This window comes from Lactuca serriola, chromosome 4, assembly GCF_051521515.1.
Source record: "Lactuca serriola cultivar US96UC23 chromosome 4, Lser_US96UC23_V15, whole genome shotgun sequence".
In the NCBI taxonomy this organism is placed as follows: Eukaryota; Viridiplantae; Streptophyta; class Magnoliopsida; order Asterales; family Asteraceae; genus Lactuca; species Lactuca serriola.
Window position 1 is genome coordinate 91,271,320 of NC_136411.1, and position 15,754 is coordinate 91,287,073.

General features: G+C 34.0%; 1 protein-coding gene across 1 annotated transcript; it reads left to right on the forward strand.

Annotated features, from left to right (window-relative positions):
- Positions 1 to 4,790: 4,790 nt before the first annotated feature.
- On the forward strand, positions 4,791 to 6,592 carry LOC145102103 (uncharacterized). Its single transcript, XM_079039458.1, has one exon. It carries the CDS (start codon positions 4,932 to 4,934, stop codon positions 6,471 to 6,473), a length of 1,542 nt encoding a protein of 513 aa, XP_078895584.1. The 5' UTR covers positions 4,791 to 4,931; the 3' UTR covers positions 6,474 to 6,592.
- Positions 6,593 to 15,754: the final 9,162 nt, after the last annotated feature.

Here is a 15,754-nt window from a genome sequence, read left to right on the forward strand (position 1 = left end):
TTCAAGTTAATACATCAATACATACACACAAAAATGGTCAACATTGGACCTTAATCGACATTAATTCATACTTAAAGACTTACCATAACTTCTTCCTACTTATGCCTTATACACCATCCAAATCAAAATCCCTACCGCGACTAGTAAATAACAAGCAAACCAAGCACAACCCTAACAAGAAATACCAAACTTATCTCACCATGATGTGTAACACCCGGAAACCATAAGGCTAATTATGGAAAGATAATATGCAAATTGAAAGTTTACTCGTCGAGTCCAAGGGGGATAACTCGATGAGTAGAAATAAGTTTTTGGGACGCGGGTTGAGAAACCAACTCGACGAGTTGGGGAGGACCAACTCGAAGAGTTGGTATGGGTTTGGGAAACCCTAGATTCAGGGTTTTGCACCCTATTTAAGCATCTTAATCTCCACTTTATGGCCTCATTTCCAGCCTCTAGTGTCCAAACCCGAATCCACGAAACCCTAATGCTTGTGAGCCATTTTTGAGTGAACCTTGTGTGATTTGAAGCTTGTAGAAGAAGAAGAAGCTAGAGGATTCCAAGAGAAGATTGTAAATCCAGAAGCAACATCCCATCCTCATCGTTTTCTGGTAATCAATCCTCTAACTTGTCTAGTAGTCTCTTAGATCTCCTTATTTCACATTATGAGGGTTTTTGGTCCAAGAAGCTTAGCCCTAGGGAAATGGACATCCCAAGTGGCTTATCTTTCAGATGTGGGATCTAGAAGGGGTTTCATGGCATAAAGGTGCAAAATTTATGACCATGGAAGCCCCATGCAAGCTTTAAGGTGCTGTTATGGCCTTTTAAGCCCCGAAAGGCCATGCATGGAAGGAAAGCCTGAGATTTTACGTGTTCAAATGATGTTTAAGGCCTAGATCTATGTCATTATGATTTAGCTTGGAATATTATGGATTTTTGGACAAAGATCTATGTACTAAAGAACTAGGGTTTTAGCTAAACCCATTAAGAAGGACTAGTAGTGGGTAAAATTGGAAACTTTACCCTTAAGAAGGCTCTTTCAGTATGTAGAAGGAGTATGGAGCTTTGATCTGGAGAGTAGAGGCTTAATCTGTTAAGATGGCCCAAACAGACTATGGGACTCGTCGAGTCCATAGAGGAACTCGACGAGTTGGGTCGTGATGTCCCGATCCAGTTTAAGGTAAAACTTGACGAGTCTGTGAAGGGACTCGACAAGTTGATTCACCAAATCATGACTATGAGTAGCCAGGGAACTTGCCGAGTCAGGGGGTGAGTCGACGAGTTGAGTCGTAATTTCAGGATTCTGATTTATAGAACTCGACGAGTTGATGGAGCAACTCGGCGAGTTGAGTCAACTCGGGGTGTTGACTTTGACTTTGACCAAGCATTGACTTTGATTCCAATGTCGGGCGAGGCCCGAGGAAGGTTATTACGTATGTTTCCAAACTACGGTTCGATGTCGGGTGGTACCCGAGGAAGGAATGCATGTTTAGTTATACTTTTTGTCTTTGTGATACTTGTATGTACCTGGTAGGGAGGCGAGTATGGGCGGGGGCCCGTATCTCATCACTAGCTGAGTGTGGACGGGGTTCCATATCTCATTATTAGCAGAGTAGGGGCGGGGCCCAAGATAGGCAGGGCCTTGAGACTAGCACTTATAGTGTTGTGTTTGTCTGTTATGTACTAGCATGATTATATGTTATTGTTTGTATGCGTATAGCGGGCTGGGACCAAAGACAGGCAGGGCCTAATAGAAACATATATGTATACCGAGCGAGACTCGATGCCAGGCAGGGCTTGATGTCGGATCCGTCCGATGTCGGGCGGGGCTTGAGGTAGCAGGCTAGGCCCAATGTATGTTGATATGTGCTTATTTGTATGGTATGTGGTAGCTTGGGGAGACTCACTAAGCTTCACGCTTATAGTTTTCAGTTTTGGTTTCTGGTACTTCCACTAGCTAGGGGAAGAGCTCGGGATGACTACATGACACACACCACAACTTTTAGCCTAGGATGATTTACTCTGATAATTTGATAAATGATTTTTATACAATATTTTTTTATGATGATTTGAGATACATGAATTATGATCTTTATTATGATGTTATATGAATTTTGGTTTTCTTAAATGAATTTAAAACGAAAATTTTGGACTGTATTTTTGGGATGTTACATGATGAGGGTTCGCTTTTCCCTGTCCAATGCTTTTTTTCTTCTTTACCACAACTTCAATCAGAAGTACCTTGTACCATGGACTTACTTCGCCATCATACAATTCAAAGTAGCCACAGTCTTCAATTTCATCAGGCCAGTACATGCACCCAAAGTATCTTCTACCAGGATTCTTCTCACTTGTTGATATCTCCATTGGGGCTGCTAGTCCACAGTAGCACGTCCTGGAGGGACCATTGTTTGACTTGTTTACCCCACTTGTTGATCCAGCTAATCGAGACGACAACACCATTGTACAATCCTTGTGAAGAACTGAGAAGAAAAAGTGAAGATCGATTTAGGGTATATAGGTAATAAGAGTTGAGGCTGTTAGGGTTCATTTATAAAGGCTCAACTGCTATGTAGGATCTAAGTTGGATGCCATATAAGCTAATGGCCTAGTCAGCAAAGTGAAAACCGGTTGAACTGAAGGCAACCGGTAATATGGTTACATTTAGGAAAAAATCAATAGCACGGTGTCAAAATTGAGACAAAAAAATAGTGTCAAATTAAATTTTTTTGTATAAACTTAATGTTTTTTGTGCTATTTACCAAATTAATTAGGTTGTTTATTTGGATGGAAAATACAAATATTGGCGGATTGCATAAGAAATATTGGATGCTGTAGTGCTTTCGACTCAATGGGTGCTATGAAGGTTTTGCCAATGCATTAGAGCACCCGGTATGGGTCTCGTTGAGCCTCAACGAGGCTGATGTGGACGCCCAAAACGGCGTTGCATCTCGTTGCACACCACCCCTGCTTCTCGTTTTGGTGTTGTTCGTTGCTCCTCGTTGCTGGCATAACGTCCCATAACGCAAGTTTCTTTCTTTCTTCCTCTTTCTTTTCTCTGTTTTTCTTATTTTTTTCTTCGCCTCAACGAGGTTAAAACTGGGAATACCATCCCCTCAAGAAGTCATGAAGAGTTGCAGGTGACGTGACAGCGTTGTGGATGGGAATTGGTGTGACCCATACCCAATGCTCTTATTATTTCATCCCAACAAACCGAAGAAGACCTTTTACTTTGGAAAGAAATATTTAATCAATAGTATTTTTGGATTTATAATAGAAGCATGAAACATAAAGTAAAGTAGATTAAGATAACTTCAAAATCCAACTCTAACTTTGTTTTCTATATAATATATTTTTTTATACAATCTTCTACCTTTCCAAAAAAAAATCCCAATTAATGATTACGAACTCTACGGAAAAAAATTTATATGACACTCTTATAATATACGAGTTATGATCCTTATATGAGTTGGTATAGATTTATATGAAATGGCAAACACATTTTATTTTTATTTTGTGTCACCTTTGTTTTCTTCTTTGATAAAGACCAACAATTTGTTTTTGTTATTAAAGTTGCCAACAAACAAACCATACATGTTTTTTTTTTCTTTCTAATTTTTCTTTTTACAATTTTAAACTTAATGTATTAATTAAAAATTAAAAATTATAGGAATTGGTTCCGATATAATACATTCGGGTCTAGGGATTAGAACAAGTGAGATATCTATAGTTGCATAACCATGTTTTAGTTCATAGTTTTTTTTTTTTTTTTTTTTTTTTTTTTTTTTTTATTTTCTTTTCTAACTATTGCTAATTGTTTATAAAATTTACGATGCTCTAAAAAAAATAACATGTGTTTCAAACCTTACAATAATAATAATTTGTGTCGTCAAAAATGCCAATAAAATTTCCGTCATTCAAATAAAAAACAACAACAAATATGCATTCGAAGCCTTAAAATAACAATAATGCTCTTATTACTTGGTTTATTAGTCATCAGCGGATTTAAGTGGTTTTCAGGGGGTCCTGAGCCACTATTCGATTTCAGCTCGTTAGTGAAGTATTTTATTATTATTATTATTATTATTATTATTATTATTATTATTATTTGTATTTGTATTAAAGTACACTCTCTATAAAAATATAAAAATATGTGTCACTACTAGTTTATAGGTCCATAAAAAACATGGTGCTAATACTGCTGTAAGTTCTTGCGTCCACCACTATCGGTCATATAACAAGTATGTAGTTTTTCATTGTAGGTTTATCAAACTACTCCTCGATTTTTAAAGCTTAAAATAAAACTTCAATTTTATAAAGGGAATAATTTTTTTTAAAACGGAAACACTTAAAAAAACATGTTTAATAAATATTTATATTTTTTCTTAGAAATAATATTAATTGTAAGCTATAATTTATAAACTAGATTTCAATATGATGGTTCTTTAAATTCAATAAGGTAAATTTTCATACACAATAAACGGAATTTGTATTTTAGTTAGTCTTATGTTTCCATCTTATTTTATAAAATTTTAACTACATTTCTTGTATTTGTGTTCTTTAAATTCAATAAGGTAAAATTTCATACACAATAAACGGAATTTGTATTTTAATTAGTCTAATGTTTTCATCTTATTTATTTTTTTTTTTATAAATTTTTAGCTAAATTTCTTGTATTTGTATTTACATTGTGTATAAATAGAAAACATAAAATACAACAATCATATAAATAATTATATATTGTATAATTTACCTTATTAAAAGCATACTAGCTTCAATATTCCATGCCTTGCTTTTACGCACTCCCAAAAGGCTCTCTTTTATCTCATCACTACACATGTATATAACTCCTTTTCCTGCTCCATCACTTACTAAACTTCTCCTTCAATGGATTGCTTTCCTATCATATCTTAGAATTCCAATAAAAAGCAATGGAATTCAATTCCATTCATCATCTATTTCCCAAATTATCATCTCCTTGCTCACATCCTCTTTTCTCCATCATTGTAACTCTTTACACCTTAATTCTTCTTTACATTCCATCTTTTTTCATATCAATAGCTTTATCTCCTGTTCTTAATTCCACGGGAATCATACTCATTTCTCTTCTCAGATTAGGTGTGAACAACTTAGAAAAAGAATCAAGAGTTTTAGATTCCAGTGACAATGAGAGATTGGCAAAGGAATCCAACTCTTTGGAATCAAGAGTTCTTGATTGCAACGACAACCATTCCAACCTTATTTCGTATTCAAAATTTGCTCCAGAATCTAAATCTTTGGAATCAAGACTTATCGACTTCCTAGCCCAAAACCAAACCCATGCAGAATTTGATCCTGAATCTGGTTTAGACTTGGAATGCAATGAAACCCATGTGGAGTTTGAGCATAACACGAGATTGGAGTCCAATTCCATGGAATCAGTGCAAGCGATTGAAGAAGGAGGGCCTACATACGAGCCTAAATCTGTTTTAGACTTGGAATGCAATGAAACCTATGTGAAATTTCAGCATGATATGGTATTGGAATCCAATTCCATTGAATCATCACAGGTGATTAAACAAGGGCCTAAATACGAGCCTAAATCTGGTTTAGGCTTGGAATGCAATGAAACTCATGTGAAGTACGAGCATGATATGGGATTGGAGTCTAATTCCATGGAATCAACACAACCGATTGTAGAAAGAGGGTCAACATACGAGCCTAAATCTGGTTTGGAGTTGGAATGCAATGAAACCCATGTGGAGTTTGAGCATGACATGGGATTGGAGTCCAATTCCATGGAATCATTACAAGCTATTGAAGAAGAAGGGCCAACATACAAGCCAAAATCTGGTTTAGACTTGGAATGCAATGAAACCCATGTGGAGTTTGAGCATGAAATGGTATTCGAATCCAATTCCATTGAATCATCACATGTGATTGAAGGAGGGCCCACTTACGAGCCTAAATCTAGTTTAGACTTGGAATGCAATGAAACCCATGTGAAGTACGAGCATGATATGGGATTGGAATTCACTTCCACGGAATCACCACAAGCGGTTGAAGGGGGGCCAAAAATAATGGAAACGGGTGGCAAACAAATAGATACAACAATGGCGTTTCTTGAATGGAACATGAGAGCACCATTGGAGATCATATATGAAGCATACGAAGGAGAAGAAGAAGATGATGAAGAGAGTAATGAAAATCATGAGGTTTCCAATGATAAACATGATGTGGGTTACGAAAGATATCCATCTTTATTGATGTATTATCCGGATAGTGAGACAGATAGCTCCTCAGATGGCGATTTCCCCATGAATGAAAAGTGGGAAACACATGAAAGTGTGTTCTTCAAATGGGAAGATGAAGAGGAAGAACGGGAAGAACTTATTGAGATCTCATTAGATCATTATGGGAAGAGAAGTATTGAATGTTGTCATGTTGAGGAAGATAATTTGATTGAAATTGACCTTTTTGGCACCAGAAGTTGAATTTTCACTTCTTCAACTATATACAGATAATAGGTACAATTTCGTAAAAAGTAGTAACTAGAGTTTTAAACTATGGTACTTTTTTTTATAAAATAATATCTGTTTTATAATGGTGAAAATAGAGCACTTATAAATATGATAAAGAAAGGTTTTTGACAGAACTGTTTTTATACATTTAGTTTTCCTAATTCTTTTGAAGTCATTATCTTTTTTTGGTTATCTATTTGTGCATATTGAATAGATTAAATCTTCTTTTCAATTTTTCTTATTAAAACAACTCATTTCATTCTTGCATTCAGATTTTAGTAACTATCTTTAATTATGTACATAATTGGTATTCTTTGTTGTATTCAACTTTATTAAGCTTTAATTGTTATGTTTGAACTGTTTCATTGTAAGAGATAACATATGATCAAAACAGTTGATATACAAACTTTGATAGTAATAAATAATTTCAATAACAAAATAAAATAAAAAAGTCAATGAATGATATCTATATAGGGAAAGCGTGTTACTTAAAACATAATAATATGTGGACTCTGCAAAAAATTAGTGTCTTGGAATATCACATTTACAGAAAGCCAAGTGATATGTTTCCCATTAAAGTTAAAAGAATGGTCCATCCCATGTTCCAGAGGTCGTTGTGACTAAACTACCCTTTAGACATTTTTTTTAGATAAGGAGACGTCTCTAAATATTATTAAAAGAGAAATCTTATGACATCATCTAAAACAATCTAGATCGTTGATTGTGTTTTCTTTATAGGTTTTACACCCTTAGATCAATTTGCTTACGTCACCTTAATCAAACAAGAAGTCAACCCGTTATATTTGAAAATTAAATGTAGGAATTGAATGAAAATGATACTTGAATTTTTTCCAAACTTACAACTACAAAATTGGGTCCTTATTAATGTAAACCTTAAATTTAGGCTCTATTTCCATTCAAAATTGTTTTCCAAATATATTATATGTTGAAATCTCGGAAACTATTAATTTCAAATTTCAAAAGTTTCGGATATTATTACGAACCAATACACTTTCAAGCATGATATCTTCTATTTTAAGTTTAAATGAGATTTCAATTGATTACCTGTTAATTTTCATCATATTGACTTGTATATATATATATATATATATATATATATATATATATATATATATATATATATTTCAAACCTTTTTAATAATCGATTTACACAAACATTATGTCATAATTCTTCCGCATAAAACAAATGCAAAAAAAACTTCAACCTTCCCATCTGTCTGATTAGTCGAATAAATGTATGTACTTCTTCCTTAAATCCTTTTAATCTGTATGTTTGATATTGTTTTCGAATTTATATGTTTTTACTCATTCGTATGGTTCTTTGTTGAATACTTATAATTTGGATGTATAATGATGTTTTTAAATTTTTTTTGATGTTGTGTTTGGTTCTTGGTTCCATCTTTTTAATCGGTAACTATGATCCTATTTTCGAAAACAGTAAACTCAATGTTAAAATTAGATGTTATATATAATGAAACTATGATGTTACATGTGTGTGTATACCTTTGTAAAAAATCAATAGACATGAGAGGACATGACATAATATAACAGACGGGTTGTACAAAATACATGAACGCCCTCATTAGAAAGTTTTTTTATGTCTTCGGTAGTAACAGAATAAGAATAAGAAATATACATTTTCAACAATTGACGTGAGCTTTAAAGTTAAATATAAGCATGTTGTGAAAGATGAAAATAGGCTCCCGTATTCTTTGTTCAAAAAGAATCGGTATCATACATGGGCAGGTAAGAATGCACGGTATAATAGAAGTGCGTACTCAACTAGAGTCATCATTTGACCCTGAAATACCAAAAACGCCCCTCAGAACCTTCTAAAAAAAATCAAGTATACTCAAGTACCAACAATGTAATCTACTCTAAACTTAAGTAATATATATATATATATATATATATATATATATATATATATATATATATATATATATATATATTTTGTTGTTATGCTATATGTTTTTTAGTTTTGGTTCAAAGGCAAAATGATCATTAAAAAAAACTAACAGCTAGGTTGTTAAGTTAGGCAATCATAAAAGTTTTATGAAACTGTGAAACAAGGTCCAAAAACTACAACCTAATTCTTTTAGGGACCAAAACCGAAAAAATCAACTAAACACAGGGATCAAATATGTAAATTATTAAAAATAAATGAAAAAACTTTTGTTTATACTGAATCCCCCCCCCCCCCCAGTTTTGAGGTCATGGTAGTGGATTGAGGTTCATCACTTCTGCCTCTAATTTGCACTTTCCTCTATAGTAAGAAATGTTCTTTACTACCACTGAATCATTTCTTGCACGTTCAAGATCTATTAATATAATCTCTGTTGTATTTCAAATTCAATAACAAAAACTGTAATTAATTAAACTTTCGTTGAAGTTAATAAATTATAAATTTATCTCACTTCCTGCTCATCCAAGTTTTCTCATTGCTATAGCATCACGAAGTTAATCATATCGCATATTTTTCTAAATAAGAAACACTAATATTAACAAAAGAAGCTATTTAATTTCGTTAATAAAGTTGAATTAAACAAATAAGTAAATAAATAAATAAGAAGAAGAAGAACCTTGTATTACCACCATATTTTATGTTTGGCTTCATCATCATATTTAAATCCTCCCATAATTTGAGGCATTGTGATTAACCAAAATGCAACAATGTTTGGATCTTTCATGCTATCAATAATATGCTAAAACACAAAAACAAATGTTTTGAAGTGAGATAATTGTTAAAAGAGGAAAAGGGGTAGAAACGTAATTGGCATTTACCTCATAAGGGTTTTTGTTTTTTCATTATGTTGTAAGGTTTGCATGGAGGCTCGATAATCTGCAAAGTAAATAAAACTAAGAGGGTGTTTCTTTTTTCCTTCATTAAACTCTATAATGAATGACTATATGGATAAAGTATTCTATACATAAAGAGTGTAGATAAAGATGGAAAATAAAACGCAATTGTTTATGAGAAATCACAAAAAATAAGAACCAAACCTAGGAACCAACATCGAACAAAAACCCTACTTTCTTTACTTCAAAAAATCAACGTACCTGCACATACTCAAAACCATAGAACGAATTTCACAAAAAAAATGTTATTTCATAAAAAAAGGAGTCTGAAAAAAAAAAAAAGATGGTGGTAAACCGAAGAAGGCATATCAAAATCGACAAAAAAAACGAAGATATAAACATAAATGATGGACCTGATAAATGATTTCTGTCATATTATCCTAAAATAAAAAAAGAAGCCATCAATGAATCTTAACATTGTCGATGATAGTGACAATAACTCAGATTAAGGAAAAAAAGGACATGATATTAGAGATGAAGTGGAGGGAGATGATTAGCTTCGTTGCAGATTTATTGGTTATAGTTTCTTTATATCTAATATTATGGGGTGTTTTATGTGGTTCATTTTGAAGGAACATAAATAAATTGCTATTTTTTGAAATAAACAATTATATTTCGCAATATAGCCATAAAATAACAATGTATTTTAAAAGTACATTGTCAAATATTGGATTATACTTGTGTAGACCTATTTTCACGTATGGTTGGCTATGTATAGTTGTTTTCATGTCACAAGTAAAAAAATGTTTAAAGATACTTATATGTGACAAGCAAGGTCATTGAACTAATAAAACAAAAAATGTTGTCTATAAATAGGTCCTTCAACACTATATATATTTACCGATTTTAGTGTAATTTCTACTTATTTCAATAATATCAATAATCCTGTTTTTTATAATTATTCTATAATATCTATATAAATTTGTATTTTATTTATGTGTTCCCCGCGTTTAACATGGGTCATAATCTAGTTTAAATTATATGAAAAAGTATTGCGCCCTAAAATATCCACATTTGGGCTGAAAGAACTTGAAAGAATAGTAGTGATTTTTTTCCTATTGGTAAAGAAAGGAACTAAGAGAGTAACGGTGATAAAGAAAATGAAGATCTTAGTAAGGTAAAGCGTATAAAAGTTACTATATTTAGAAAAAATGAATATTATGTTATTTTTGTTACAATTAAGTTTTGACGAAACTGCAAAAATGGTCCCTATGGTATGTATTTTTTTGGAGTTTTAGTCAAACCCCATTTTTTTGGATTCTTGGTCTTTTTAAGCTAGTTTTGTTGTATTTTTGGTCCCTCTGAATACTGAAATCATTGTAATACTCTTGGTATTTTTTTTCATTTTTTTTTCATTTCGTCTTAAATCTAATACTGATTTATTTATTTTAATAACTAAAAAAATAAGAAAGGGCCCACCCTCTCTCTCTCTCTCTCTCTCTCTCTCTCTCGAAAATGAAAGTCAAATTCCTCCACTCACTTATTCTTCCCTAGATTTCTATGCTTTCTCTCACTACTACCGACGTTCCCCTTCTCCGACTGATCCATTCTCAGTTTGTTCTTAAACATAAACACACACCCGGTTTTACATAAAAACACACGCCATATGAACCAAAATGAAGATGAACACAAGAGATCTGAAAAAAAATGAACCCAAATGTTCAAGAACTCAAGAATTCAGATTCAAGATGTTTGTTCTTCAAGGATTTTGCAGATTTTCACTTTGATCATAAACAAAAAACACATACATACAACAACCCTTTACAGACATCGATCGAGCTTTACCCCCAACAACCATTTACAGACATCGATCGTCGAAGTTTCACTTGGTTTTGGTTTTCATACGGTCGTGTTCAATTGCGAGTTTGAGTTTGGTTTTTAGACGGAGTGTATGAAGGGGGGAAGAGTCTGAGTCTTGATCTTATTGGTCATCGGAAACTGGGTCTGTTTGTGTTGATGGGTTGATGTTATTGCAGAGGGAGGTGTTAAGGCGTTTCTTGGTGGTGGTGGTGGTTCTGTTTGTGTTGGGGATGGATGCCACCACAGAAGATATGGGTAATCAAAATTGGGGTTTACCCTCATCGCCTCCCTCGTCTTCATCATCTACAACTTTGATTTTCCTTTCCAACCTGTGACTCCCCCCCCTATGATTAGCTAGTTTAACCTCTCCAACCTCCGATTTCCTCTTCAATCCTTAACGCCTCCATCACCTTCATTATCTTCAACTATGACACTTCCTGCTTCATCATACTCTAAAAATCACATATGCTCACCAAGCTCTTCATCTAAGAACGATGATCCATATAGTAGTGACAAGATCTGGTATAACATGTGTGTCAAAATTCTTGAAAGAGATAAGAGATTATTGATGTTGCTGAGGCTAGATCTGATCGATTTTTGTGTTTGTTTAAGTAAATGTTCTAAGGATTATACTTGAAAACTCTTCAAGGTTTGAACGATTTTAATGATTCTGAAATATAATATGTATAGGAAAACATTTTGATGAAGATGATGTTGATACCAGAGAGAGAGAAAGAGAGAGAGAGAGAGAGAGAGAGAGAGACGTGAGCCCAAATTAATTAACTATTTTCTTTTTCCTTTAAATTAAAATGAAAAAATATAAAAACTATATCAGAAAGGGCATTTTAGTCTTTTCAGTTTTTCGAGGGACTAAAATCACAAGCAAACATGATCAAAAGGACCACGAAGCCAAAAAACCGAGGTTTTGACTAAAACCCCAAAAAATTGCATACCACAGGGACCATTTTTGCCATTTTGTCTTAAGTTTTTTAACTTTTTGAAATATTAACTCCTTAACCGATCAAATCAATTTGTTTTTTGCTGACTTGTTAGACTTTAGTAGCGTAACATGTTCACACTATATTATTTAATTATTTGACATTGACATGACATGATAACATATAAAAATTGAAAAAACATTAGTACAAAAGACTCTAAGACTACAGGTGTGGGTGTGGTAAAGGAAGGTGTGGGTGTGGTAAAGGAATGAGTATTCAACTTTGACATTTTTTTGTTCCACATGAACATTATGGTTTTCAATTTTGGTTCAAAGTTGACTATATCTTTTTGAAACCATATAAATATATATATATATATATATATATATATATATATATATATATATATATATATATATATATATATTTCTTTTGGAATCGTATAAATATAACGTTTTACGTTTGAAAATTATATACTTTTATGTAAACACAAGTTTTTTATATTTAAACCGTAATGTTATGTATAATATGTATTATTTATATTAGAGTAAATTACTGAAATCGTCCATATGGTTTGGTCAAAATTGCACGTTTGGTCCCTAACTTTTTTTTTGCACTCGGATCGTTCCTGTGGTTTGATTTTGTTGCGTTTTTCGTCCCTATGGTTTGGTAAAAGTTGCATGTTTGGTCCCTAACTTTATGTATGTAAGGGACGAAGAATGCAACAAAATCAAACCACAGGGACGAAAAACGCAACAAAATCAAACCACAGGGACGATCCGAGTACAAAAAAAAGTTAGGGACAAAACGTGCAATTTTAACCAAACCACAGGGACGATTTCAGTAATTTACTCTTTATATAGTAACTGTATTTTTTTTTATTAAATACACAATTTTAATATAGAATATGAATTGTTACTTATAAATATATGATTTAATATGGTTTAATTGCAAATAAATGCATCAAAATATGTCACACCCCAAAACTGGAACGGCGGAAACGTTCTCGGGTGGATGACGTCATGTCAAGTATCACAACATATGCAGTATAATAATCAAAGTACAACAACCATTGCATTAATAATAGTAATTTTACATGGTTTACATTTCACTGCAACATCAAAGTAATACAAGGAATAATATAGATGCAGCTCGGTACTAGGTTGTCCTCACAAAAGCTCCCGGGATATACTTGTCTATCGCTGACCTGAGAATACAAGTTATTTTGAAAGCGAGTATCAGCATTTTTATAATGTTGGTGTGTAATGCCCGGGTTTCAGAGCTAAGTATTTTTAGACAATGTAATAGTCTAGGTCAACTATTGTAACTCTTTTTGAAGTAATAAAGATAAAATATTTGAGTATTATGTGAATTATGTGTATTTATGTGCTTATTATTTAATTATAAATGTATAATTAATAAAGAATAAAAATAAGCGTCAAAATTAAAGTGTGAGATAAACCCGATATCTTCATATAAAGTTGTAGTGGTTGAAACAAGGATTCCGTGGATATAAGGAACGCCGAAATCCGAGTTATAACGAAGAAGTTATGACCCGTCGAAGTTTCACGACAGAACCGGCACGATACCGGGAAGCGTAAATAGTGAATTTACGATAGAGCAAGATTTAGCCTTAGCGCCCTAAACGAAATTCGTAGAATACGTTAAACTAAGAACATCAATAAAAAGAACCCCCAAATCTGACTTCGTATGAAGAAGTTATGATTTTTCGAAGTTTCGGATTAGCAGTGTACAGCCCGAAATTCGAATATTAGATCGATCGGTTTTTAGCCGACCCGACCTGAACAAGAATCGAAAATCTCGTTAAGAGTAGCGTAACGAGAAAAAGATGGGCGAAAGCGGACGTCAGATGAAGAAGTTATGAGAATTTAACGGACCAATCCTGTCCTGGCCTGTTAATAATATAAAATTTAAAATCAAGTCAAAATTAGCCGACGGAGTCTAAACGAAAGTTGTAGAGTACGTTCCCACCTTCGCTTGGATATAAAGAACGTAAAAAACGGAGCTCGTATGAGGAAGATACGAATTTTTGAAGTTGCAACTCAAATTTACGAAACTAGTGCAATGGGTGATGACGTGGCTCGATCAGGGCCGTAGCTTGCTGATCACGGTATGGTCTTCGGATTCGGACACCTGGCATCGCTATGCCTCGCGTACGATAGGAATCCCCCGCGTCCGAGTACGCCCCGCATCGGAAGAAGGCTACACCCAGCGGACTTCGGATTGAGCGGTTCCGGAACATGCCACGATGACACATCCGAGGAGCGCCACCTGTTGTCCTTATCCGAGCCACTACGCCCAACGTAGGTCCGTGGTACACCCAACGTACTGAGGCCTCGCAGGCTATAAAAGGGGGCCGAGGCAGCTTTATTTTTCACTCCAAAAATCATTCTCTCTCTAGCTTCTTTCTCTCTCTAAGACCCCAAATCACCCCTAAAACCCTAGATAAACCCCCTAGCTCCCAAAGGAAGCCCCGAGGCTCCCGGAGTCCCGAGAAAAAGAGTCTTTCGGTTTCGAAACGCTGCTCCAAATAAAGTTCCGATTTTCGTTAAAATCTGTTGTAAGTGAGCTACGCTTACGCAATTTTTAATATAGCTTTCAAATAATTATAGGAATGTTATTAGGTCCTTGAAATAATTATTTGGGCTATTATTATGAGTTATATTAAGTGTTATTTAACACTTATATAACAATAATAATAGTCAGACTATTAATTTACCGCGGTTGACGTTAGACTAAACCCTAGTGGTGTTGATACTAGGTTTTATCGAAGGAAAATTGTTTTAAGAGTATCAAAGCGTTGTCCGAGTGCTGAGTCACCACCTTTCAGGTGATTGCATAGTTACTTTCAGCTTACACATAGATATGAAGTATTTTATATAAATTACATGCTATGTGTGCATATTATCTGAATACTTGCTATCTACGCTGGATGAACGTTTTTATACATGTTTTCAATGATTTAAACTGTATATGTATTTTATATCTACGAAAATGTTGGGGTAAAACATGGGTAGATGTAATAGGTGATGTGTGATAAAATTATGAGAGGCCTCGATGTTGATGTTGTTGATTCTGTCATCTAGCAGAGTATGGATGACGACCACGGACTCTTCTAGACAGTCCAGTGGAACGCTACCAGGCTCGCAACCTGTAGGTGTTTGTGAACGATGTGTTCACCGGTGTACTTCATCCCCCACATGGTTGCCTTTAGGACATTTATTGCTAAGGAATCCCCTTAGCAGTAGTGTCCATCCCGATGATGATCCTTAGGCTAGGTCCCTTATGATAGGTGTTTAGGGACGTAAAGTGAGGATAACGGAAATGTGTAATCGGGTTATTGTTGATTGATGAAATTAATAAACTTATTTATTGTGGGTTGAAAACCCTATGTGCTCACCAGGCTCCCCAGCCTGACCCACTCAGTTTCTTGTATTACAGGTAGTGGCACATGAGCATAGATGTGATGTTTTGGGATGAGGGATTACGGATATAGGCCTGTAGTTACGAAATAATGTAGTAAGGCTTATATTGTACTGTTTATGATTTTGATCTGTATCAAACATGACATCCCAAGTCTGTTAATGAAATACATTTCCTTGGAAATGCTTTTGA